The sequence below is a fragment of the Euprymna scolopes genome, chromosome 45, assembly GCF_053919585.1.
Source record: "Euprymna scolopes isolate OS-2025 chromosome 45, ASM5391958v1, whole genome shotgun sequence".
Classification (NCBI taxonomy): domain Eukaryota; kingdom Metazoa; phylum Mollusca; class Cephalopoda; order Sepiida; family Sepiolidae; genus Euprymna; species Euprymna scolopes.
The window spans coordinates 47061151-47086598 of NC_136526.1; the positions used below are offsets into that span (position 1 = coordinate 47061151).

General features: G+C 40.3%; 1 protein-coding gene across 1 annotated transcript in view; it reads right to left on the reverse strand.

Annotated features, from left to right (window-relative positions):
- Positions 1-25448, reverse strand: part of LOC145269178 (uncharacterized) — a 42098-nt gene that overhangs the window by 6753 nt on the left and 9897 nt on the right. The window contains exon 2 of the mRNA XM_080124787.1: positions 6181-6202. Within this exon, the coding sequence (XP_079980913.1) occupies positions 6181-6202 (22 nt within the window). The remainder of the gene's footprint in view (positions 1-6180; positions 6203-25448) is intronic.

Sequence of the window (25448 nt, forward strand, 5' to 3'; positions counted from 1 at the left end):
CTCGAGTTAGTCACAAAGACCCTTTTCTCGAGTTAGTCACAAAGACTCTTTTCTCGAGTTAGTCACAAAGACTCTTTTCTCGAGTTAGTCACAAAGACTCTTTTCTCGAGTTAGTCACAAAGACTCTTTTCACGAGTTAGTCACAAAGACTCTTTTCTCGAGTTAGTCACAAAGACTCTTTTCTCGAGTTAGTCACAAAGACCCTTTTCTCGAGTTAGTCACAAAGACTCTTTTCTCGGGTTAGTCACAAAGACCCTTTTCTCGGGTTAGTCACAAAGACTCTTTTCTCGGGTTAGTCACAAAGACCCTTTTCTCGGGTTAGTCACAAAGACCCTTTTCTCGGGTTAGTCACAAAGACCCTTTTCTCGAGTTAGTCACAAAGACTCTTTTCTCGAGTTAGCCACAAAGACTCTTTTCTCGAGTTAGCCACAAAGACTCTTTTCTCGAGTTAGCCACAAAGACTCTTTTCTCGAGTTAGTCACAAAGACTCTTTTCTCGAGTTAGTCACAAAGACTTTTTTCTCGAGTTAGTCACAAAACTCTTTTCTTGAGTTAGTCACAAAGACTCTTTTCTCGAGTTAGTCACAAAGACTCTTTTCTCGAGTTAGTCACAAAGACTCTTTTCTCGAGTTAGTCACAAAGACTCTTTTCTCGAGTTAGTCACAAAGACTCTTTTCTCGAGTTAAAGACTCTTTTCTCAAGTTAGTCACAAAGACTCTTTTCTCGGGTTAGTCACAAAGACTCTTTTCTCGAGTTAAAGACTCTTTTCTCAAGTTAGTCACAAAGACTCTTTTCTCGGGTTAGTCACAAAGACTCTTTTCTCGAGTTAGTCACAAAGACTCTTTTCTCGAGTTAAAGACTCTTTTCTCGAGTTAAAGACTCTTTTCTCGAGTTAGTCACAAAGACTCTTTTCTCGAGTTAGTCACAAAGACTCTTTTCTCGAGTTAGTCACAAAGACTCTTTTCTCGAGTTAGTCACAAAGACTCTTTTCTCGAGTTAGTCACAAAGACTCTTTTCTCGAGTTTGTCACAAAGACTCTTTTCTCGAGTTAGTAAAGAAGTGTAAAGCATTAATTTTACACTTGTGAGTTGACTTTTTTGCTATTATTTTATTGTTGTCACTTGGTATTACCGGATTCCAGGGCAAGAATTGATTCAGTCAGGTGGAGTATCCAGCTGAGTCTAATATATAAAAAGCACCATCTGTTTGTCTGTCAGCATATTTTCAAACTATCTCTTCCAAAACTAAAAGTTTCAGAGCAGTGCTAGGAGCCTTAAATGATTGGATTTTTTTTGACCGTTCTTTTATAGGTCTTTAACTGGTTAAAATAGTTTTTAAGGTGTCAAAAATGGCTCAAAATTAAAAAAATCATTATACATTTTATCAATTCATCTTAGTTTATTTTTAATTTTTAATCAGTTCATATGCGTGTTATGTTGGTACAGTGGTAACATCACCAGCTTTGAATGCTACAATTTTGGTTTCGATTCTAGCTGATGGCACCCAAATACTTTTGTCTTTACTTTTGAAATCATGACTATATTAATATATACGAAATTAAAATATATTTAAGCGAATTTTACATCCAGGCAAAGCCGGACGCCCCCCCCCAATCATTCTATTAATTGAATTAAAATAATTAGCACAATATTCACAATTCCTTATAGAGTTAGTGTATAGCTGTGTTGAGGAAATCATATTTGGACTTAAAATACTATATTATTTTGAGGTTCAGTAATTGAGATCTTTATGGTGAAGCGATCTTCCTTACACTGTAAGTTGTATGCTATATGGCCGGTGTCCATATTTTTATTTATAAAATATGAGTCAGTTTAAAACCGTTCTTATTTGGGATTTTGGATGCTATGTTATTTGATATATTTGTTCAGGAATTACTTGTAGAGTGAAGTGTCCTCGTGTCAGGTTATCCCGACAAAAGACTTCTAAAGAGAGACAGAAAACTCTCAAAGATGGTGTCTAGATATATTTCTATGGAATATTTCAGGCGATTACTTTCTGAAAATGCAATTTCATTAAGTTTTAACAGGATGTAGTTTCTAATTTTTGTATTTTAAGGATGAGATGCAGAATCATGCACTCCTATACGTGTATCTCTTCTCATCAGTATGCATCTGCATATAATTCTTAGATCGCCTATTGCAAAAATGCAGGATCTCAACTGTCTCTTTATGTTTGATTAATTTGATCTGTCTTGCACTTGATTCACCAGATATGCTTTGCAAGTACATTTTTAAGTTGCTTCTTTTATGCTTTGCTTGATGGGTGAAGTATCCTTATGTAAGGTCATTCTGACAAACCCTTGAATGAGAGTTGTGTCGAGATGTAATGCCTTGTGATATTTACAAGTAACAGAGTGTTACGAAGAAGGTCTGGGCAATCACTAGAACACAATGAGACAATCCCAGGAATAAAGTGACCTGTATTCATGATGACTGGAATACGTCAATATTACGTCAATCAGCCAGGACAGCTAACCGATATTAAAATGGGTTAGACCAAAACCAGCAAAAGTTCAATAAACAGTGTTTAGGATATAAAGGAGAACTTTAATAGAATATTCAAATATCATATATCTCATATCGAGATAAAGTGTTAGCCTCCAGCTAGGGGTCCCTTGGTTTCTGGGAACTTCAGCTGAAGTAAAATGAAACAACAAAAGTAGAAAACTTGACCCCCCATTTGAGAACTAATTTATTTTTCCAGGTACACAAAAGTAATAGTGCAATGTGGGAACTAGGAAAGGTCCAGAAAAGGATCGAGTGGATGGTCTACACTATCGAAGGTCCAAGAAGCATTTAAACCAAATTCAGAAACGTATCACAGATGACGAAAGACAACCTCCTGCTGAACAAGAAGTAATGGACCAAATATATGACACATTTGATCTGCATATAATTCTTAGATCGCCTATTGCAAAAATGCAGGATCTCAACTGTCTCTTTATGTTTGATTAATTTGATCTGTCTTGCACTTGATTCACCAGATATGCTTTGCAAGTACATTTTTAAGTTGCTTCTTTTATGCTTTGCTTGATGGGTGAAGTATCCTTATGTAAGGTCATTCTGACAAACCCTTGAATGAGTGCCTTGTGATATTTACAAGTAACAGAGTGTTAAGGAGGTCTGGGCAATCACTAGAAAACAATGAGACAATCCCAGGAATAAAGTGACCTATATTCATGATGCCTGGAATACGTCAATGTTACGTCAATCAGCCAGGAAAGCTAACCGATATTAAAATGGGTTAGACCAAAACCAGCAAAAGTTCAATAAACCAAGCTGGCGAAAATAAGGTAATCAGGTCAATCAACGTGGTAACTCTGACCCAGAGAGTTTGCAAAAAAAATAAACAAAGTTGGCGATAAAAAGGTCATCGTGTCAAAGCGTCATAAATAAAAAAGAAGATAGGGAAGAGACACAAAAGCAAAAATACAGAGTTCTGCAACCCACCTTCTTCACTAATCTCTACCGCGCTCCGATGTTATTTGTCACTTTTATTTTGATGTGTAAAAAAAAAAAAAAATCTGTATTGAAAACATAAAAAGTGTCTTGTATTCATTTTAACAAGAAAATAAATTTTCGTTAATACGGACAAGAGAAACTTGATGATCACAGCACATTCTTGCATGTAAGTAGAGTGCACCTCACGGCAAGAAAGAAAGAAGAAGATTATAAAAAATGTATGAGCAGACCAGCGATAACATTAGAATGATGTTAGAGAAGGACAGAGATAGACATGCTATGCACGTTGTATGAAAAGACCTGTAAATAAATGGCGGTCATTTCGCAAAGAAAAAAAAGGGAATTGAGTTATTAGGAAAATTTTTGTCAGGGCCGTGGATGTCAAAATTTTATACTTCCTCTACATCTCAAACTGTTGGACATGTAGAGGGTATATCTGTTGTTAAAAGTGTAGTAGAGCGTATAAAAAAAATTTAGTTGATAGACCACTGGAGTTACTGGAAATGACTGTAAACTTTTTTCAATGAGGATTTAGATACTGATGTTACTTTAGCTAAACTTCAGAAGATGCCTGATGATGCCTGTCTATTCTCTTCTATGATGACACAGTGCCTCTCTCAAATTGTTGTAGTTTTGGAAAGACAGTACAAACGCTATTTCAATATATCTGTAACTGAAGAACTGAAGAAGGAAACTGAATCAGCAAGGTGTCATAATATTGACGCAGAGGAAGTAATGGGAATGTTTTCTGCAGCAAAAGATCGAGCCCCTAATGCTACACTGAGTTTTATATCCTCAAAGATCAGGGCTAAGAACAATAAGGTTGGCTCATATCTTGACTCACTTGAACGTGTAAAAAGAGAAAGATTGATAATGTTATCGGTAGGTTTGGCAAGAAATCAACGCCAGGTAGGAAGGAAAAGGAGCGTAGAAATCAAAGAAGAAATTTGACGGCGGATATCTAAAAAGATGCAGAAAAGACTTATGACAGAAATAAGCTAGAAAAGAGGTTAAAAAGTGAAGAGTTTGTTCTTAGGAAAGAGTTTTGCGAATTAGATGATAATATATTGAGTAACGTTGAGGATATATTGTCAGGGAAAGTTGTGGGGAAGTCAGTTTGTCATATTTGGTATGATGAAGAGACAGGTGATAAGACTTGGTACAATGGAAAAATTGACAAGTTGAAGAAAAAGGCTGGTGGAACGTATGTTGTTAGTTACTGGGCTGAGAATGAGAGTTCAGATGATGCAATTGATTTTGATTTGAACAAGTATGCTCTGGCAGCTGATATGCTATGTGAAGACCTTACTATGTCATAAATGGGCAAAATTTTAAATGCTTATTCACATTTTAAAAGTATTCTATGTATTGTGATGGAGACAATCTTACTATAATAGTCAATTTTGTCAGTGTAACCATTACCAATATTTAAGAGCCAAGTCAGGGTGACGATTTCCGAGTAATTGTAGCAAGTACCAATGCCAAATTAATATTCGTATTATAATAAAAATCAGTCAATTACTTTGAATCTTTGTTTGTGTTTTCTGTTCTTATTAAGAATTTCAAAAGCTTTCTAGTGGTACCTTACTTTTTAAGATCTGCCAAAAATTAAGAAAGTTATGATAGTTTAAACTGGACGAATATAGAACTAGGTCACAGATCTCCATTGACTTAACTGTGTAATTAGAGACAGAAAATCTCCTCATATTTCCGTAATTAAAAATTCCATTATTTCCTTATTATTTGTCATAGAACAATAATCTATACATCATTCGAAAGCTTTTTAAATGCACTTTAATGTGGTATTAGAAAATATGTGATGAATTATTTTTGAAAATTTTTGTCACATCCCTACATACACAGAAAATTTTGGACAAATATGCTAAAATAGTCCCCCAAAATGGAGTATTTATAATTATTAGCCCTAAAAGAGCCCCTAGGGCACACCCAAGAGTTATCGCGAAGTATAGACAAACAAAATTATATAGAAATCAGTTAGTTACAACTTTTCAGAAAGTTTTATAAAAATCCAAGGCATCAATTTTTTTTGATAAGCACAGAAGTGTCAATTTTAGCCATTTTAACCCGAAAGGCACCCCTGGGGTGGGGGGAGCTGGTGTTTTCCCGGAAAATCCGTTCTGTTACTTTTTTACTCATATCATTTTTAATGTTTGTGCAAATTTTTTTTAAATTCGAAGGCGTAGTTATTGAGAAACGTGCGGACAGACGAACGAATGAACGGACAAGGGTGAATTTTATCGGAGGGGGGGGAGGGGAGGGGAAACAAAAAAAAACGCTGTAGTCTAACTGTAAACAACGGGAAATTTAGTATATTTAGTTAAATATACTTGCTCTTACCTTGGTGGTACACACGGGGTTGATCAATTAATTAAATTTGATTACAGCAGACGATGAACTGAACTCGAAAGACAAGGATTTTCGTTAGAGAGTTTTTGTCTTAAATCGTTACAGCTCTGTTCTACGCAATAACCGCTCGCAGCCCACTATAATGATAATTATCTTTTTTTTTTTTCAATTAAAACTAATTTCTATTTTATCTCACATAACGTTTTACAGGTCATTTTGGTGTACTTTTAACTGTACTATACAATATTTTATGTTGTTTTTTTTTTTTTTTTAGACATTTACAATTTTGTTCGGGCGTAATATTTCCTAAAAGTGACCTGGTCGAAAGTTACTATAAAAACATGAAACGGATAACTGAAACGAAACAATCTTGCATTGATTATTCAAAAACGAAATCTGGTAATTACAATTGATATTTTTGTTTTATTAAACTTTTATTTATTTATTTGATGCATATTTAGAATTAAACTTATTTTTAAAAAATGCAGAAAAGTTTTCATGATACTGATGAGGTTTGCGTTATTGTGCATATAGATTTGAAAAAGCGATCAAAAACAAATATATAACAAATAAATGTTATCCAAGGCAAGATAAGTTACTATTCTACCTATCTGCAAACGTTTTTAGTCATTTTACTCACTTTAAAACGTGTAATCGATCCGAAAATTATACAGTGTTTATCGATATATTTTAAAAAGAAAAATGGCGGCGAACTCTTACTTGAATATGGTAAGTTTGGGAAAATAAGTTCAAACAAACAAATTATACAAAATACTGTTAGAAACCCACCGAATATATGTCCGCCTATGTCACGGTGACATATATTGAGCGAGTTTCTAAGTATTTTGTATAATCTTTTAGTTTGAACTCATTTTCCCAACCTTGCCCTGTTCAACTAAGAGCTCGCCGTCTTTTTCAAATATATCGATAAACACAGTATGATTTTCGAACCGATTACACGTTTTAAAGCGAGTAAAACCACTAAAAACCTTCCCAGATAGGTAGAAGAGTAACTTATGTTGCCTTTGATAACATTTATTTGGTATATATTTGATTCTTAATCGCTTTTCGAATCATATATATATATATATATATATATATATATATATATATATATATATATATATTGGCCTTCGAGGACAAGATCAAAGTGTAGTATCTGTTCTTCAGATGCTGCACTTCAATTTCTTGTTCTCTGTCAGTGGAGGAGAAATCCGTCACGACTGAGACAATTTTTATTTTTGTTCCTTTTCTCCACATTAAAAAAACGACCCTGGTGTCTAACTCTGTCCCGTGGGGAGGCATTGTAAATAGGAACATGGCACATTGCCACTTTGGTGTAGGGGGCTACTATCAGGGGCAGCAGCTACTGGGGCACTATGTTGGGATTTGGGCAGCAAGATGTCGGTTCACGTTACACTTGAACCTCTGCATGTCAGTACAGTTGGGGAGGCAGGGACCTGGAACGGAATTCCAGAATCTAGCGGTTCTGGGGAAGAAACTACTGGAGTAGAAAGATCTTCTACATTTAGGGATCTCTACTGTGTGGGGGTGGGATTTAGCTGCCTGTCTGGTTTGTCGAGGGTGTCTACGTCGTGGGGGCACAAGTGTCTGCAGTTCGTCAGAGCATTCACCATTAAAATACTTGTAGAACAGGCAGAGGGATGCAACGTTTCGTCGATGGGACAGAGGCTGAAGCTTAGATGCCAGTTCAAGGTTGTGGGGGTCGTCAGGCCTTTTTAGGAACTAACTTCCTCCACAAATAAATAAAAATAAAAAAAAGAAGACTTACATGCAAAACAAACGGAGGTTTATTCACAGAAACCAACCATTAACAAATAAAATATAATTCTCTTTATAATGAGTTCAGAAGTCCTTTTTAAGTGTTCGTATAAAAAAAAGGAGAATGTCTTTTTTTGTTGAACTGTTCCTATGTTAAAACATGTTAAGAGAGGCAATAGGTAATGTTCGCCTGTGCAATTGTATGAAGCGCGCGGAGCGGGGAAAATGGAAGAGTGATAGTAACACGTGTGGAATGTCCGAATGAAAATACAGTTGAGAGAGAGATTTGATGTTTGTGTGTGCTTAAATACTATTTGTACCGGCTCCCAGCAAGCTTAAAAAGAAAAGTTTAGAAAAATGTCCTTGGAGAAATCCCATTGGACGGAAACATCACGTGGGGTGCTCTGTACTACGTCCGCTCGTTTTGAGTCGATTTAATATATAAGGCCACGACGGAATTTGCATGGGAGTTATTTTTTATTTTTCACGCGCCAACATAATCATAATCATACTGCGCGCCTAAATTGTATTTATTCTTATAACAATTTTTAATCCGAATCTTAACCGTGTCAACTGGCACAATACTCCCCCCAGATTGAAAAAAAAAAAAAATTTTTTTTTTAATATGTAATGTATTCCTTGAAATGTTTCGGCCAGTGGACTTTCCTACCTGTTTTTGTCGTAGGTTTGATGTTCCCGTCATTTTCTGCTGGACTCCCATGTTCTAAGGGAATTTGTTCTGGTGGGGAAATTGTCTGAGGGTATTCCTCAATGTATGCTGGTTTAATTCGGTCGATCGCGATGTTGTCTTTCCTGTCTTTCCTTTAGACAGTAAAATATTTTTTCATTTCTGTCCAAAACTTGGTATGGTCCTGTGTAATTTGGACAAAATGGCTTTTTGACTGTATCATTCCTAATAAATACATATTTGCATGTGTGAAAGTCATTCGGCATATATGTTTGTCAGCCCTCCTGGTGGGTGTAAATTTGAGAGAAGTCATTTTGCTCTTTAATTCCGTCACAAATGTAGCTGTGGGTGAAATGTCTGTGTATGCATTAAAATATTGTCCAGGTAGTGTGACTGTTGATCCAAAAACTACCTCCGCTGGCGTGTTTTGTAAATCTTCTTTTATCATGTTTCGGATCATTAATAGGATTAATGGTAAATTATCTGACCAGTCTGCGTTGTTAAGACTCGTAGCCAAAGAAGTTTTTAGCTGTCTGTGAAAGCGTTCGACGAGGCCGTTCAAACAAGGGTGATAAGCCGTTGTCTTTATGTGGGTTGTTCCCAACAATTGGTTGAACTCTGCGAAGAGTTTCGATTGAAATTGCGAGCCTCTGTCCGTTGTGAGTACTGACGGTACTCCAAAAATCACTATCCAGTCTTTTAGTATTGTTCCAGCTACTGTCGCCGCCGATGTGTCCTTCACGGGTATGGCTGTTGGCCATCTGCTGAACCTGTCGACTATGGTGAGAATGTGGGTGTGTCCTTTTGAGGGGGGTAATGGCCCCCATCAAGTCAACATGGATATTGGTAAACCTAGCATCGGGCGTAATGAAAGTGCCCAGCGGTGACTTTGTGTGCCTGTGTATTTTATTCTTTTGACAGGATACACACGTCTTGGTCTAATTTCGAATATCTGTATTCATTTTCGGCTAAACAAAGCGGTCTGCTATTATTTTTACAGTGGCTCGTTTGCCTGGATGAGATAAATTGTGAAAATGTTGAAAAACATGTTGTCTGATGCTTGGCGGTATGTATGGACGTGGTTGTTTTTTTGCTGTATCACAAAAAAATGTTGCTGTACTAAAAGGTACGGGCATTTCCTTCAGTTGCAAAGACGTTTTCTGTTGTACGTCAGTGAGTGTCTCATCTGTCTTTTGTTCTTGTGCAATTAATTCCATACTCAGCGAACTGGAATTTAGCGAAGTTATTGCAGCTCATGATAATGCGTCCGCCACGATGTTTTCTTGTCCCTTGACATATCTGATGTCTGTGGAATATTGAGCAATATAATCAAGATGTCTGATTTCTCTTGGGCCATATTTATCTACATGTGCATGCAGTGCATACGTTAACGGTTTATGGTCAGTGTAAATACAAAAGTTTCTTCCTTCTAACAGATATCTAAAATGTTTACTTGACCAGGTAGTGTGACAAATAAATTGCTAATAGCTCCCTTGAAAGGTACTGTACTTTGTTTGTGTCTTGCTCAGTTTGGCTGAGAAAAACGATATAGGGGTCATTGTATCCCTTGTCAGTTGGTGTATAACTGCTCCTACAGCTATGTCTGATGCGTCTGTTGTAAGTGTAAGTTTCGATTCTTCACTGTCCTTAATATAATTCAATTTTGTGAAATTGACTAAGGCAGTTTTAGCTTGATGGAAAGCTTTTAAAGCTGATTCTTCCAGTTTTAATTGTTGGTTTTTCGTTTTGCTCTTCAATAATGACGTTAACGGTGCAAGGACTGTGGAACAGTTGGATAAAAATCGTCTGTAATAATTAATTACACCTATGAAGCGGCGAACTTGTCTAACAGACGTAGGTTGTGGAAAATTCGTAATGGCACTTACTTTTTTGGGTAATGGTGATATACCATCCTTATCAATTGAATGTCCGAGGAAATTTACTTCTTGCTGACCGAACATACATTTGCTCAAGTTTAATTTTAAACCGTAATGGGACAGTTTTTGGAAAGCTTGTTCCAAGTGTTGTTTATGTTCGTCGAGGTTTCTACTAGCAATTAGGACATTGTCCATGTATGTGAATACGAATGGAAGGTCCCTAAAAACCTCGTCTATTAACTTTTGGAAGGTTTGACAAGTGTTTCTAAGTCCGAATGGCATTCTGACGAATTCCTAAAGTCCAAATGGTGTGGTCAGTGCTGTTTTATGGATATCTTCTTCCGCCACAGGTATTTGGTAATATGCTTTTACTAAATCCAGTTTGGAAAATACCGTGGCATTTTGCAGTCCGATTGCGAAATCGTGAATGTGTGGGATAGGGTATCTATCCGGTATGGTTTGTGCATTTAATCTCCTGCAATCGCTGCAAGGACGCCATGTTGTCGCGTCTGATTTCTGTACCATATGTAGAGGAGATGACCATGCACTTTTGGAAGGTCGGATAATTCCTTGTTATAACATGCGTTGAAATTCGTCTTTTGCGATCTTGTACTTATCCGGCTTCAGACGTCTGGGGGTGGCGTAGACGGGTTGTCTATTCGTTTTAATATAATGCCTTGCATTATGTTTAATATTATCCGTGACTTTGAATGGCTGATTAAGTTGTGGGTATTTTTGAAACAGCCGACGAATGTACGTCTCTTCAGGTAAGGCAGAACTAATCCCAGTAGACTGGTATCTTGTGGTGATACCTTTAATTACGACTTTTGTTTGGTTATCAGTCAGTGTGCGATTAGTCATGTCTACCGATAGATTAAATCGTGCTAGGAAATCTGCTCCTAATATTGGTGTCGTCACGTTGGCTATGGTAAAAATCCATGAAAATATGCGACGTAAGCCGAGATTGACGCTTAAGTACTTTTCACCATATGTCGGTATTTGTGTGCCACTAGTTTCCTGGAGGTGGTAAGGCTGTGGAGTAGCTTTCTGTTTATGTAGGGATGGTATCACGCTTATTTCGGCTCCAGTGTCTATTAAGAAGTTATATCCGTGATTACTGTCACAAATGAAAAATAGACGACCTTTAGTGGAAAATCCAGCGACAGTTGTCGTCACTACTGGCTGGAATGATCGTTTCCCTGGTTCTTGTTTTTAAAAGAACAAGGATAAGTGCAACGCCTCGCTTCTGTGCCAAATTTTTTGTGGTAAAAACAGATTTCGTTTGCTCGTTCTCGTGTGTTGCTTCGGCCTCTACTAAAACTTTGTTTTCTGTAGTTAGGTCGTTTATTAAATGAGTAACGACAGTTTATTTGCATTAATTCCTGCAATTGACGAGTGAGATTTTCGACCGTAATTTTTAGTCCGGCTACTTCGTCGTCTCTCGTCTGTTTTGGCTGTGCTTGTGCTGAGTTTACTTTGTGGTTCCTCAGATTTTCATGAATTCGGTCTGCCATGTCGGCGAGCTTTTCAGTGCTTGTCTCTTCCGTTGTGGGTGCCAAAATTTGTACTGTTGTGTCTGGGAGTTTATCCAGCCACAAACTTCTCATTATATTTTCGGACATTTTGTTGTCCCCTAGCAATGATCGCATGTATCGTAAAAGTTGCGACGGTGTGAGATCTCCCAATTCTACTTGGGTGAAGAGATTGCATAAAATTGTCTCGTTTGATAAGCCAGTCCGTCTAAAAATGGCCTCTTTAAGTTTATCGTATGGATTATTTTCTGGTACGTTCTCCAATAAATCAGTCACCTCTTCGACGACGTCTGCTGGGAGTTTTTCAACCAAATAACAATACTTGGTTCGCTGAGACGTAATCCGTTTTGCGTCGAAAAGGGCCTGGATCTGGATAAACCACGTCTTTATTTTGGTGGGATTAAAAGCTGGTATATTTAGCGTTAATGTAGCCAGAGGTGTTTCAGCATGGGGAGGTTCCATTTTTCCGTTTTTCGTTTGAAAGGTATTTTAAAGCCTTTTAACTGTCGGTTAACTTTTTCGAGTACGCAAAGCTTGAAATCGTGATCGAAAAAAAATGTTGCTTTTGCTAGGGTCTGTGTTTCTGAGGTCTGTTAAACTGCCGAGTGAAGTTCAAGATTGTGGTAGATAATTTTCCGAGGGGTTTTACACGCTCGTGTTCACATTTTGATCGGCTGAATTGTAGCTGTGTGTGTTCATTACACGTTATTTTTCACCAACTCGTTGTTGGGGGTGCCTGATGAGTAAAAGTGCTGTTTTGACACTGAGTCATGATTTGTTTAATTTTCGATTTTGTAGTGACTATCGGCATAACTCGCTAATTTGTTGTTATATTGTACTGAGATCCATGCTTCGTTTGCCGGCTTGTATCGTCCCTTGAGATTCGCGTCGTCTTTTTACTTCGTTTGAGTGTTACCGCACGCATGATATAGCAAGTAGGTTAGGAAACCGCGTGTAGCTTGTAAGCAGATTCCGTTGTGCATGTAATGTTCTAAGTCGGGTCACCAACTTGTGGGGGTCGTCAGGCCTTTTTAGGAACTAACTTCCTCCACAAATAAATAAAAATAAAAAGAAGAAGACTTACATGCAAAACAAACGGAGGTTTATTCACAGAAGCCAACCATTAACAAATAAAATATAATTCTCTTTATAATGAGTTCAGAAGTCCTTTTTAAGTGTTCGTATAAAAAAAGAGGAGAATGTCTTTTTTTGTTAAACTGTTCATATGTTAAAACATGTTAAGAGAGGCAACAGGTAATGTTCGCCTGTGAAGTTGTATGAAGCGCGCGGAGCGGGAAAAATGGAAGAGTGATTGTAACACGTGTGGAACGTCCGAATGAAAATTCAGTTGAGAGAGTGATTTGATGTTTGTGTGTGCTTAAATACTATTTGGACCGGCTCCCAGCGAGCCTAAAAAGAAAAGTTTAGAAAAACGTCCTTCGCAGCGGCCCTGGCAATATTTTCAATATAATTGTTCCAACTCATGTTTCCTGTGAACGTTAGGCCAAGCAGTTTGAAAGATGTACTCTCAGACAGGGAGTCACTGGCCATTGTTATAGGTGGCAGAGAAGGTTTCTTGTAATTATTGAAGGAAACCAGTTTAGTCTTGGCAGCATTGAATGTGACCATCCATTTTTGTCCCCATTCCGCTACAGATTGGAGGTCATCCTCTAGTGTTTTTGCCATTTCTTTAGATATGTGTTCATTTGTTTTCCTGTCATGTCTGTTATGGACGGTGATGTCTGTTTGGCGGTGATAGCCTAATTCTCGCCCCTTGAAAAATGTTGCAATACTTTAAAATAAATATGTTTATTGTATTTATTTGCTTCTGCACCAAAGCAAATTAGGCACAAGGCCGTTTTTAATGTGGGGTAAAAATCAGCTTCCCTAAAAGTAGGCAAAAAGGGGGCACTCTGGTTACCAAAAATAATAATTGTCCCAGTATAGAGGGTTTCCCCTCAATTAACAGGTACAAATTATCGTAAGTGCAGCATCTGCAGAACAGATACTACACTTTGAAATATTAAATCTTTTATTTAGGAAAAATAAAGAACATTAACAAAAAACTTAGGCACAAGGCCAACTCAAAAGGGGGGCAGATGGGGGTCGTTGGTCATCCTTGTCACTCTAGAACTAAACAAAAGTTTCTCTTAGCTAGAATCTTCTTTCACCATAATACCGCATTCGCCCCTTTCGTACTTGGGGACGTCCTACTTGGCACCCAATTGTTTAAAACATTTTTTATTTCCATGTAAAAACAAAAAAGATAACAATGATACGATAATTCATTTGTGTCGAGGGCGGGGGGAAAAAAAGGGGTTAGTAGTCTAGTTGATAGACCATCAAAAAAGGGGTTAGTAGTCTAGTTGATAGACCATCTGTTTCACTTGGTTTGTAAAGGAACCTGAGGTCCTGCAGGCCGGTCTCTAAGTAGGGATTCTCTATAGATGGGACGAAATGGAGAAAAGAAAATTTTGTGGGTGGGGGATGGGGAGTTAGTGATTGATTTCTTTCTCTCCAAGACGGGTGAAATTTAGAGTGAGGGGTGAGAAGAAAAAATTGCAGATTGGAGAGGATGGGGATCTTGGAGGCTTCCTACTTGAGGAGGGATGAAGTATTTACTTGGATAGCTAAGAGGCTGAAAATGGATTCTGCTTGATGGAACTGTGCGTTCCACATCTAGGCGGGGAACACGTATTCAAACTTGGCTCTTTTTCGTACACACAGACTTGCTACATGTATCCATCTTCTGTCAAATGCCGCACGATGCAGCCTTCTATCACATCTGATCGTCACCCGTAGTTGGTGTTTAAAGAAAACGATCAGATCCTGATCAGAAAAAGGTAACACACCCCGGCCACCCTGCAGACACGATGTCCAAATAACCATTCTCGCCACGGCCAGGATTGTAATGTAGACCATTTGTCTTTCCCGGTCTCACGTTGTCAACGACATTGGATATGGTAATTGGGTGAGGATGCTCGGGATCGATGCGAGCTGTCACCTCGCTGACATACGACCAGTACTGGCGGAGTTCACGGCAATTGAAGAAAGCGTGATCAGTCGTTTCTACGGCCGTTGTCCCGCAACGGGGACAAGCAGGCGACTCCAAAAACCCAGAACTGCATTGTATGTTGTTAAGTGGAAGTGCATTTTGGGCCAATCGTCAGGTCAGAGCGAACTCCGAATTGTTCAGATGACTCGAACCTGGTGCCCAACTCCACGCGGAGCGAATGTCACTCTGCTGCCAACCCAAACGTGCACATAGCGGGTCGTCGGCGGCCCCCCCCCTTTACTAGATCCCTGTGGAGTTCCCTACGGGTAGCAGTCACAAGGCCGCTGGACCTTGGTAGTCGTTTTAGTGCGACTCGGCACTCTTTCAGGAAGGCTGAGTCTCCCTGCGGCCTGCGACGACTCTCGATAGCAGGGTCGAGAATGAGGTCAGGGAAGGTGGCAGTAATTACGGAGTGCCATGGTTGATCTTCTTGAAGGTGGTGGCTTAGGAAGGCCAGCCTCTCGGCGTCTCGATGACACTTCAAGTCTGGCATTTCCAAACCTCCCTCACACGGACGTGTCTGCTCACACAGTGTCTTCCTCTGTCCCACAGGAGGAAGGACAAGAGTCTGACAAGAGCATTTAGGTGTTGTGCAGGCAGGGAAGTACGGCCAGTCAGTAAATGATGAGAGGGAAGACGTATGTAGCGCACGCCTCAGCTCTACCCTTTAAAGAAAGTTTCCTAGGAAGCCATGCATTGACCGCAGCCTCCACCTTTGACCGTACCTCCGACGAATTCTTATCAAGCTGGAGACCAGGTCCGAACCACATGCCAAGGATCTGAACTGGGCCATCTGTCCAGCTGAAGGGCGCCAGGAGGTTTGCGTTACCACTCCAGGTGCCCAACCGCAGTCCGACAGACTTACTGCGGTTTATCTTGGTCCCAGTGATTCTTTCATACTGTGCAAGCGCCTCCAACATGATCTCGATGTCTCTGAGGCTCAATACGAAGACCGTGACATCATCGGCAAATGCGGATACCTTGGCAGTTGAGCCGTCAGGCAGAGCCATTCCGCGCAGGGCCGAATTTGCCTCCCCACGTCTCAGCTTGCTGAGCAGAGGCTCCAAGGCCAGCACGTAAAGCAGGGGTGACAGCGGACAACCCTGACGAACCGACCGAGAGATAACAAAGGGCTTCGAGTGCTTTCCGTTGACTTGCACAACAGTCGTGGGCTGTCGATACATCACGGAGATCGACTTGCAGACGTCCGGTTTAAAACTGGCGGCCTCCAGGACAGATGCCAGGAAACGATGGTCGACCCTATCGAACATTTTGGACTGATCTAAGTTGATCAGCGCGGCTTCCGTACCATCATCTATTCCCCCCTCTAGGATCGTGCGGATCAGGTGCAAGTTGTTCTGAATCGATCTCCTCTTCACAGCGTAGTTCTATTCCGGTTCAACCAACTCGTCAATAACAACCTGCAGCCAATTCGACAGGATCTTGGCTAAAATCTTCAACTCTGTGTTTAGCAGAGTTATGGGCCTGTATTCGTCTAACTCTTTCCCTCCATGCCCGTCACCTTTCTTCAGCAATGTGATCACTCCCTTGGTTATCTGCCCTGGGATGGATCCCTGAGCAAACCAATGGTTGAACACATCCGTCAGAAGAGGCAGAAACATGGGCGACAGCCTCAAGTAGAATTCGTATGGCAGCCCATCAAGTCCTGGCGATCTGTCACAGCTGACCTGCTACAGTGCAGTAAAGACCTCCCGCTCCGTCACCCAGCCCTCGCAACTAGCCACTCTAGCCGCCTCGAGGCGGGGAGAGTCAGCCAAATAGTAGCTAGACTCAAGGACTGGAAGATCGGGCTGCATAAAATGCTCCTCGAAATGTTCTCGAAACCCCTCGCAGATCTCCCGAGTCGATTCCAGGCTTCGTCCATCTGGATGTCTGACTTTCGCAATGTATTTGTCCGAGCCACGCCTAGAAACCTCACGGCACACGTCTGCATCAGAATTGACTGATTCGTTGCCTATCTTTCTAAGCCTAGCTCTAACTACTTGGCCTTCGTAATGCTCACTAGTCTCGCGTAGAAGGTCCTGCTTAGCTAGTTCCTGACTAACCCTATCACCCTCCCCCATAGCCTGGGCTAGTTTTTGCTCTAGCTGCTTCTTCATCTTGGCCTTATCTAGTGCGAGGTGCCGGGCATACTTGACGGAGAAGCTTCTGATCTCGGCTTTGAGACCTAACCACCACTTACTCCCGGTAACCGCTCCCACTAGTGCCTTTTTAATCAATTCTCTTAACTGATCTTGGAAGTCTTGTATCTCCAGAAGGGAGGTGTTTAACTTCCAGTAACCCACTAACTTAGGTCTATTTCCTAGCTTCAGCTGGGCCATAACTAATTTATGGTCCGTCTGGCCTAGCCAAGTGAACATGGGACAGGATAGGAAGTCTACTTCGCCTCTCCTAACTAACATCCTGTCCAAATAGGTATTTGGATAGGAGGAAACGCTATTGGTCCATGTCCACATCTCCCGCCCCGGATGCTTGACCCGAAACCTGTCGACCAGTCTGCATCTAGCCATCAGATCAGCCAGGCTGGACTCGCACCTCTCTGAACCTCTAGCTCCACCTCCTACCTTATCTATGTCGTGGTCTAAGATGGCATTCCAATCCCCCATTAGCACTACCTGCTTCCGACAATCTACAAACGCGTTGAGCTGACTGAAGAATGAGACCCTCTCACGAGCGGTGCTGGGCGCATGAACCGCAATCACCCGAAACTCAGAATCTTTTATGGCAGCATCTGCCACGACCAGCCTGCCCTCCGCATCCCTATGGACAACATCGACCGTTGTGGAAAGGGTACATTTAACTAGCAAGGAGACTCCCTTCTCCCGCGGTCTTCCATATGCTGAGAAAACCTCAAAGTCTCGGGCCAGCACCTGACAGTCCACACAAGAAACGAAATGCGTCTCCTGAATCGCAGCCACATCCACTCCTAGGGACAAGAGATTGTGCTGGAGGCGAGCAGCCAGACCCAATGATCTCAAGCCCTTCGCATTCAGACTAGCCAAATTCAAAGCCATGGTACCTACCTTAAGCTGTGTTACACTCAGCTCTGAAGTCAGCCGGGGAAAGGATACCGACGTATGCAATGCTCAAGGTGGTCAGGTTTTTCATGTCCTGACCTCTCACAATGCCGCTGACATCACAAAAGGTTAGTCAATTTAAGGGCCCTATAAAGTGATGGATGGACCAACACTGGGACCCTTCCCTTGCATTGTTTTGCGAGTTCCTCAAGGGAAGGGTCATTTTCCTAATCAGTTCAATTCCCGGACCAGCCTCTTCAGCGGCCTCCAGCATTGTCCACACGTTGGTCTTGCAGGCCTCTGGAAGCCTGACGAAAGTTGTTAGCCATGGGGCGTCCGGGAAATTAGAGGGAACATTAACGTCTTTTTCCCCTATCGGTTGGCAGTCCAGCAGAGATTTGTAATTTTTTCTCTGCTGGTGTGGTAAGTCCATTGCCACAGACAGGGAGTGTACAAAACAAAGTTCCTCCCTTGTTTTGAGGGCAAGGGTCCCTGTTGGAGTAAGTCCGTAAGTGGGAGAATTTGAAGCGTCTCTCCTCCTCCCGGGTTCATTCTTTTCTTTCTGGGATGGCGGCTCAATTTGCATTGGTGTGGGGACGAGTGTCTGATGTTGGTATTCGTGCGGTGTCTGGTGTTGGTGTAGTATGTGGTTTGGGGGTGGAAGTGGGTTGTGTTGTTGTTAGAGGTGGTGTATGCTCACAGGGAGTGGGGACTGCCTTTTCTTCCCCTTTCCTTTTCTTTTTTATTCTTTTGAATGAACCGGGGAGTGGTGAGGTTGATTTCCTCTCCCTCTCGCTAGCAGATTCATCCTCAGAGGAGCAGTGTTTTCTTCGCTTGGTCCCCGTCTCAATTGGTGTGGGGACCGCTGCTCCTCTAATTGCTATTTCTCTGGTTGATGCTGTTGCTGCTCTGGTTGCTGCAGCCGTTTTTGTTGCTGCTGCTCCTGTTCTGGCTGTTGCTGCTTCGGCTGCTGCTGTTTTTGTTGTTGCCGCTGTTTTCGTAGCATTGGTTGTGGAATTGGCCACGGCAGCTGATGTTGTTGCTGTGGCTGGTTCAACGGCTGGTTCGGCTGCTGCTGCTGTGTCTGCTGCTGTGGCTGTTGTGGAGGCTGCTATTGTTGTTGCTGCCTCGGTTGTTGGGTTGGTGGTGGGACGGTGGCAGATGGGATTGTGGGCTTCCATTTCCGCCTCATTACCGTGCTCCATTCCTCCCCCTTGGCCTCCTGCGTTGTTTTAGGTTTCCTCGGTGCTGGGGTTGGTGTTCCGGTTGCAGGAGTTGTGACAGTCTGTTTGGACACTGGTGCTGTCTCAGAGGTTGGGACCGCCTTTAGTGTCACTCGAGTAGGAGTTGACCTTTGAAGGCAGCTCTTGGCCATGCGACCCTGCTTTTGGCAGAACCAGCAGTGCGGATGACGCCCCTCCACCACCACCATCATAGTTGCCTCCTTAAATGTCAGCTGTGGTGATATCGCCTGAAAGCCTTCTTTCTTTAGCCTCATGGCCACAGTGTAGCTGCCCAAGTGCATGCCGGTTTTCGACCGCACTGGGGTTATTTTTTCCACCTCGCTGAACTGTGTGAAGAAGGATCCCAGGATTTCTGCTGATATTTGCATAGGTACATTGAATACCTGCACCTGGGTCCTTGTCCTGCCCTGGTATTCGGGCTTTAGTTTTATTCTCCCATGCTTAATTTCTTGTTGGGAGAGTCTCTCTGCATCTTCCTTGGTGGGTAAGAGGATGTCCCACATGGCGTAGCTCCTCTGGTACAAGTATAGTACCGGGATGTTTAGCTTATGTAGGAGCCCCGCCATGTCTTCTTTTTTCATCCCTAGGAGGCGGTTTTCCGGCATATCAGAGATGATGAGGGAGAGGACTCTGCCTTTGATTGCCTCCCAAGTGCCTGGCACTGGTTTAATTTTTGCCCCCTCTATGTATTGTGTGTACTTGGTCAAGTACAAGTCTCTATACTCTTGAGGGGACAGTTGCTTCTCTACAGTCTTCCCCCATGCAGACCCTCTTGTTTGTGTTGGATCTTTGGTGGGGTGGGACTGTTTTTGTTGTTCCTTTGCGGAAGGGTTGCTATTTTGGGGGGCATTTCCCTTTCCGCTTTCCTTTGGGACCGACTCTCCTTGCTCTATGCTTTTCCCACGAAATGCTTCCCTTTTTGGGGAGTTGGCCTCCTGGGGAGCATTGTCTCCTTTATTGTCCTGGGGAGCTTTTGTCCCTTTTGTTTTGGGGAGGTCCAGGCTGTATGCCACTCGTTTTCTTTATTTGCTCCCCTTTTGGGGCAGTAGCGCTCCTGGAGAGCACTGCCCTCCTTATCGTCCTTTGGGGCTACTGTCTCTTGATTTTTGTTGTCAGAGCGGGATGCCCCGTCCAACATTGTTTTTTCTCCCCTTTGTGGGGTGTCGCCCTCTTGGGGAGCTGCTGGTGAGTTTTCTCCCTTCTGGGGTCGTCCTTCGGTTTATTATCCGGGTGGTATGCCCCGCTGCTTTTTGCTCCCCCTGTTGGGGAGTCGTCCAATTGGGGAGGAGTTTATCCTGTGGTAGCCCCCTGGCTGGGGGTATCTGTATTGGTGGCCCCCGGGCTGGGGGGGGGGTCCATTTTTTAAAAAAGCTTTCTTCTCTGTATTAAAAAATCGCCAAAATGAGTGACGTGGAGTCGGCGTCCAAAGTGGGGAGCCGACTTTGGCGCTAAAAAGAAGTAGCGCCAAAGGCGGCAAGAGGGGAGATAGAACTGAGAGAGGGAGTGAGAGGTTAGTGGAGGGAAGAGAGAAAGTGTTTCCGACTCTCCCTCGCGGGAAGGTCGTAAATTATCAGCTTGGATTTCCCCCCCCCCCCGTGATAGGGGAGAGCAGAGAAAGCCAGACCAAGTGGGGGTGCGGATAGAACGCTACTCAACAAGCTCGTCAGGTGTTCCGGGCACGAGAGTGTGTCGCCAGAACAGCAACAGCACTGCCTAGCGCTGTGTATGTATCACAGAACAGATACTACACTTTGATCCTGGACAAAGGCAAAAAAAAAAAAACAAACAAAAAAAAAACCCAAAAAACTTTGATCCTGCCTGGCCAATAGAACAACAGAAAAAAGGCAAGCCTCTTTTCGATTTGTTTATTTATTTAATAAATATGTTAAGTTTCGTACAATTTTAAAGATATTTTCTTTAAATATAATAAATAATTCTTAAACTATTTCTGGCGCTTCTACAGAATTGGGACGAGATTTGTAGTCGGTAAATGGAGTTTTCAGATAAAATAACAATGATTGCAACCTTTTTTTTTTTTTTTTAGTAGTCAATTCCAATAAGTTATAATGGTAGTTTCCAAATTATGCAGTCGAAATTACCTGAATATTACTGAATTATTAAAAAAAGAAAAGAAAAAAAACTTTAATCGTGTTAACAGGTGAAAATTGCCGCCATCTTGTTAAAATCAAAACAGAAAATTAGGTTAAATTCACCTTCCGCATCCCTTTGTTTACAAAGTTTACATTTGGTGGAAGTAACGTCAGACAAATGTTTAGCTACGGAGGACCAAAACTGTATAGAATGTACCCCCCCTCTTTTTTAATGCAAATATAAAAATAGAAGTTTTATTTAGTCTTTATTTGAACTTTTATGAGAAAATTATAACCTTTATAATAATGATAATATGTTTATGAACTGTTTTATTATTATTATTATTATTTAAAATTCATGTACTGTTTTTTTTTTGGGGGGGGGGGTCCTTTATAATAGAAATATATTATGGACTGTTTTTTTTTATGAACTGTTTTTTCTCCAATAATATGTTTATGGGCTGTTTAATTTTTTAAAATTTATGTATTGTTTTCTTTTTTTTTTTTTTATAATAAAAATATATTATGGACTGTTTTCTTTTTTTTTTTTTATAATAAAAATATATTATGGACTGTTTTTTTTTGTTTTGTTTTTTTTATATATTTATGAACTGTTTTTCCCCAATAATATATTTATGAACTGATTTTTTTTTTTTTTTTTTTTTAAATCAAACAAGAACTGTTTTCCAAACAAAATGAAACAAACTTTATTTTTATTATTACCAGAAAAGATGCATTTCCTCTGTGAAATTGTAAGATGGAATAGAAGAAGCAAGGACAGACTCACCATGTTTGATAACAGTTGCTGCAGGGGATCTTCAAACACGAGCAACATGTCCCTTCTTTTTACAATTCTTGCAACTGGAGTTTTGAGCAGGGTGCCTTAATGTATCGTGCCTCAGGTTCCCAGAGAAGAATCATTTTTGTCCCATGACAACAGTTAGAGTGTGTCCATCATCACTCTCAGACTGGTCGTTATTCAAAGTTACTTTGGGCTGAACTGTGAGAAATTTGTAGCAGCCGACACTCACTACAAACAAAGGCAGGAACTAATTCTCACGAATCGAGATTTGAAATCCATTTCCTCCTGGCTTGTCCAATAACAAGCCAGCTCTCAGTCACATGACAGAGTATATAAAAGACAAAATCTGAAACTCTTTGACCCTGACCCTGCCTGAGAGCAAACTTCGCCTGGGGCTTTGGCATGAAAAAAGTGGGAAATTAATTAAAATTAGGCAATTGTAGCAGCTGACATCCGCTATATGACAAGCAGGAGCTAATTCTCTTGAATCGAGATTTGAAATCCATTTTCTCCCTGGCTTATCCAATCAAAGTCAGCTCTTTATCAAGTGACAGAGTGTATAAAAGGCGGAATCTGAAACTCTCAATTCTCTTTCTCGCTGCTCTGCCCAAACCACACATCGCTGGGGAATCTTTGGCCCCGGCTGAACATGAGTGCTACAAGATAACAATGGCTCTCTTCTAACTACCATTTATTTCCACGTGCGGTACCCAAACGAACTTTATCATTCTACAGGACTACTCTTGTCGATACAACTTACACTCACCCACGACAACACGCAAACACACTGAAGACTTTGCCCTTTCTTTCTCTCTTTAACCGGCTTCCTTTGCCCAGCAACTACTAGCTATAAACGTGTGGACTGAGCTGTTTTCTCCTCAATAAGCCCACAATATATTAATTCTATCTTTACACTAGAACACTTCAACCTACTAATACGTTTCTCTCTTATACATTCTACTAATAAAGATTACAAATGAAGTTGTTTATTAATATAGAATGAAACTCCATTGCATTGTCTCATCTCGATAAACTCTACAATTATAAGCAAGCCTCTCATTGGCTGATTGGTCACACATGGTCTTTGTTTAGACCAATCAGATTGGTCGAGATTTTAACCGCTGAGCGTTGGTTTTGGTGGGTTTTGGAATGCTTTTTCCTTCCTGTTCCAGACAGGCAACTATAGAAGAAGGATGGGACTCAACTCTCTTTGGATATGAGGCATTTGGGCGCATGCACCCTTCCTCTCCTTTAAAGCCTACATGTTTAAGCTACATGTCTCCCAGAGACTTTTTATCGTAAAAATTATTGACCTGTCATGAATGACCTTTCCTTCAAATGAACATTCCTTATAAACTGTGATGTCGATGCTCATCAAGAATTGAATATTTCACCAGAAGACATCATACCAACCCCTTCAAACGGCTGTAATTAATCCGATCTTTGAACACTGCTGAACCCAAATTTCAGTTTGTGATGAAGATAAAAGACTATTATCGTTCGAGGCAAAATAGGCATTTTTTTCTCTTTTGCAAAGAAGAATGAATAAAGTTTTTGTCGAATTTTAGAGGTATGTTATAATTGTTATTAATGTTTGCCACTGTCTTGGAGCAAAAACAGGTGAGAAGATAATTTTTCACGCTGTTTTTTTTTTTGGTTTTTTTTTTTTCAAAAAAGAAAAGTACTTTATTTATGGGTAAATAATGTGTTAAAACTTAGTTTAAATGTATGATAAACTTTCAAACTTTTGATTAAATTAGCCTTAAATGGTAAATGTTTTAGAATAATTAAATCTTTGATATGTCTATTCATATTTGATTATTGGGTAGATTTTCAGATTAGGTCCACCTCCACAATTTTCTTTTAAATGGCGACTTATAAAGGTTTTCGACTATGCGGAATACGAAAATCGCATTGAAATTTTGCAGAAATAATTAGTTATCGAGTTATAAAAATTGTATTATGCATTGCATTCTTTGGCGGCCATCTTTTCACGCGCGTGCGCGCGCCATAAACAAATCTACTCATTTATGACTGACACTGCACGTGCGTAAAAAAGATGGCCGCCAAAGAATACAATGCATAATACAATTTTTTATATCTTGATGAGTAATTATTTCTACAAAATTACAATGCGATTTTCGTATTCAGCATAGTCGAAAACCTATAAAAGGTGTCATTTAAAAGAAAATTGTGGAGGTGGACATAATCTAAAAAAAAAAAAAAAACATAACGTTCTGTCATTATGTTAAATTTAAATTTAATGCCACAAGGTGTTTGGTGGCGCATAAAATTTATTTATGCTTTAACATTTGAAAGTCTTCCTTAATGAAGATTTAAATTAATTTAATATTGTATAATCTTGCTACTTGTTTTAAATGAGTTTAAAATTGTTCTATTTTTCTTTCTATCAAAAAAAAAAAAAATAACAATAATTTATATTTCAGTATATTCAAATTTTTATTTTTGTAGTTGACTAAACAATATTTCTTTTATTAAATGTTGTGTTCTTATCTGCTGTTTTTAAATGTTAAAGATTTTATGAATATTGTTTTTGTTTTGTTGTTTTTTTTTTTCTAATTGTATGCACGCGGTTTATATAACAAAATTAATAAAATTACATTCTCGTGTAAAGGGCGTAAAAGTTATTTCCCTTGGATTGTTAAATTATATGGTCGTTTTTTTTTTTTTTTTTATTCTTCTTTCGCCAATTTTTGTTCTTTCCTTATTAATTGGAAGAGTTAGCGTTATTCGCAAAACTTAGCATTCTGCAAGAATTGAAATTAATTTGACTTACCGGGGGTGGGTCGGAGGAAAGAAAAGACACTGAACTGCTGTTTTGCAGTTAGTGAGAAACTGGGTGTCTATTTCCTACTAAGTTAAATAGACATTCTAATCTCGTTGGAATTCTCGCTACTGAGAGTTAGTATGTATAAAAGGAGTTGTCTCACTACGGGTTAGTGATTAGTTTAGAACCTAGTTACCTAGCTTCTCTTAGACTGATTACCTGCTGTTCGGCAAACGTTACCAGTTAATTGTTACCTTTACAAGAAAAGAAAAGACTACTTGTAAGCAACGTCACCATTTCGTTGCAAGCCCTTACTGCCTTTTCTTACCCCCCCCTCTTCTTGTTGGTGAAATAATCCCGACAATTTACAATTCTGTAATATAATAGTTTCCTGGCTTTATCAAGCTTTGGTCTGTTTTAAGGAAGTTTTTTCCACCCATCATTTATTCTTTTTGCCTTGAGCCGCTAAACTGTGGCTGCTATCCTGGTTTCCCAGATTAAAGCGAAAATATTTCGTGTCACCAGCACACTAGACTGGTTGATTGAAAATACTACTGGACTGGTCTCTCACGAATGAAGCTCTTTGGGTGTTTGTTAATAAATGGTTAACTGAGTTAGACAACCTGTTTGACCAGTTGATTCTAAAATCTCCACTGAACAAGATTCAGCGCAGTTTACTTCTGATATGAAAATAAAATTACTCG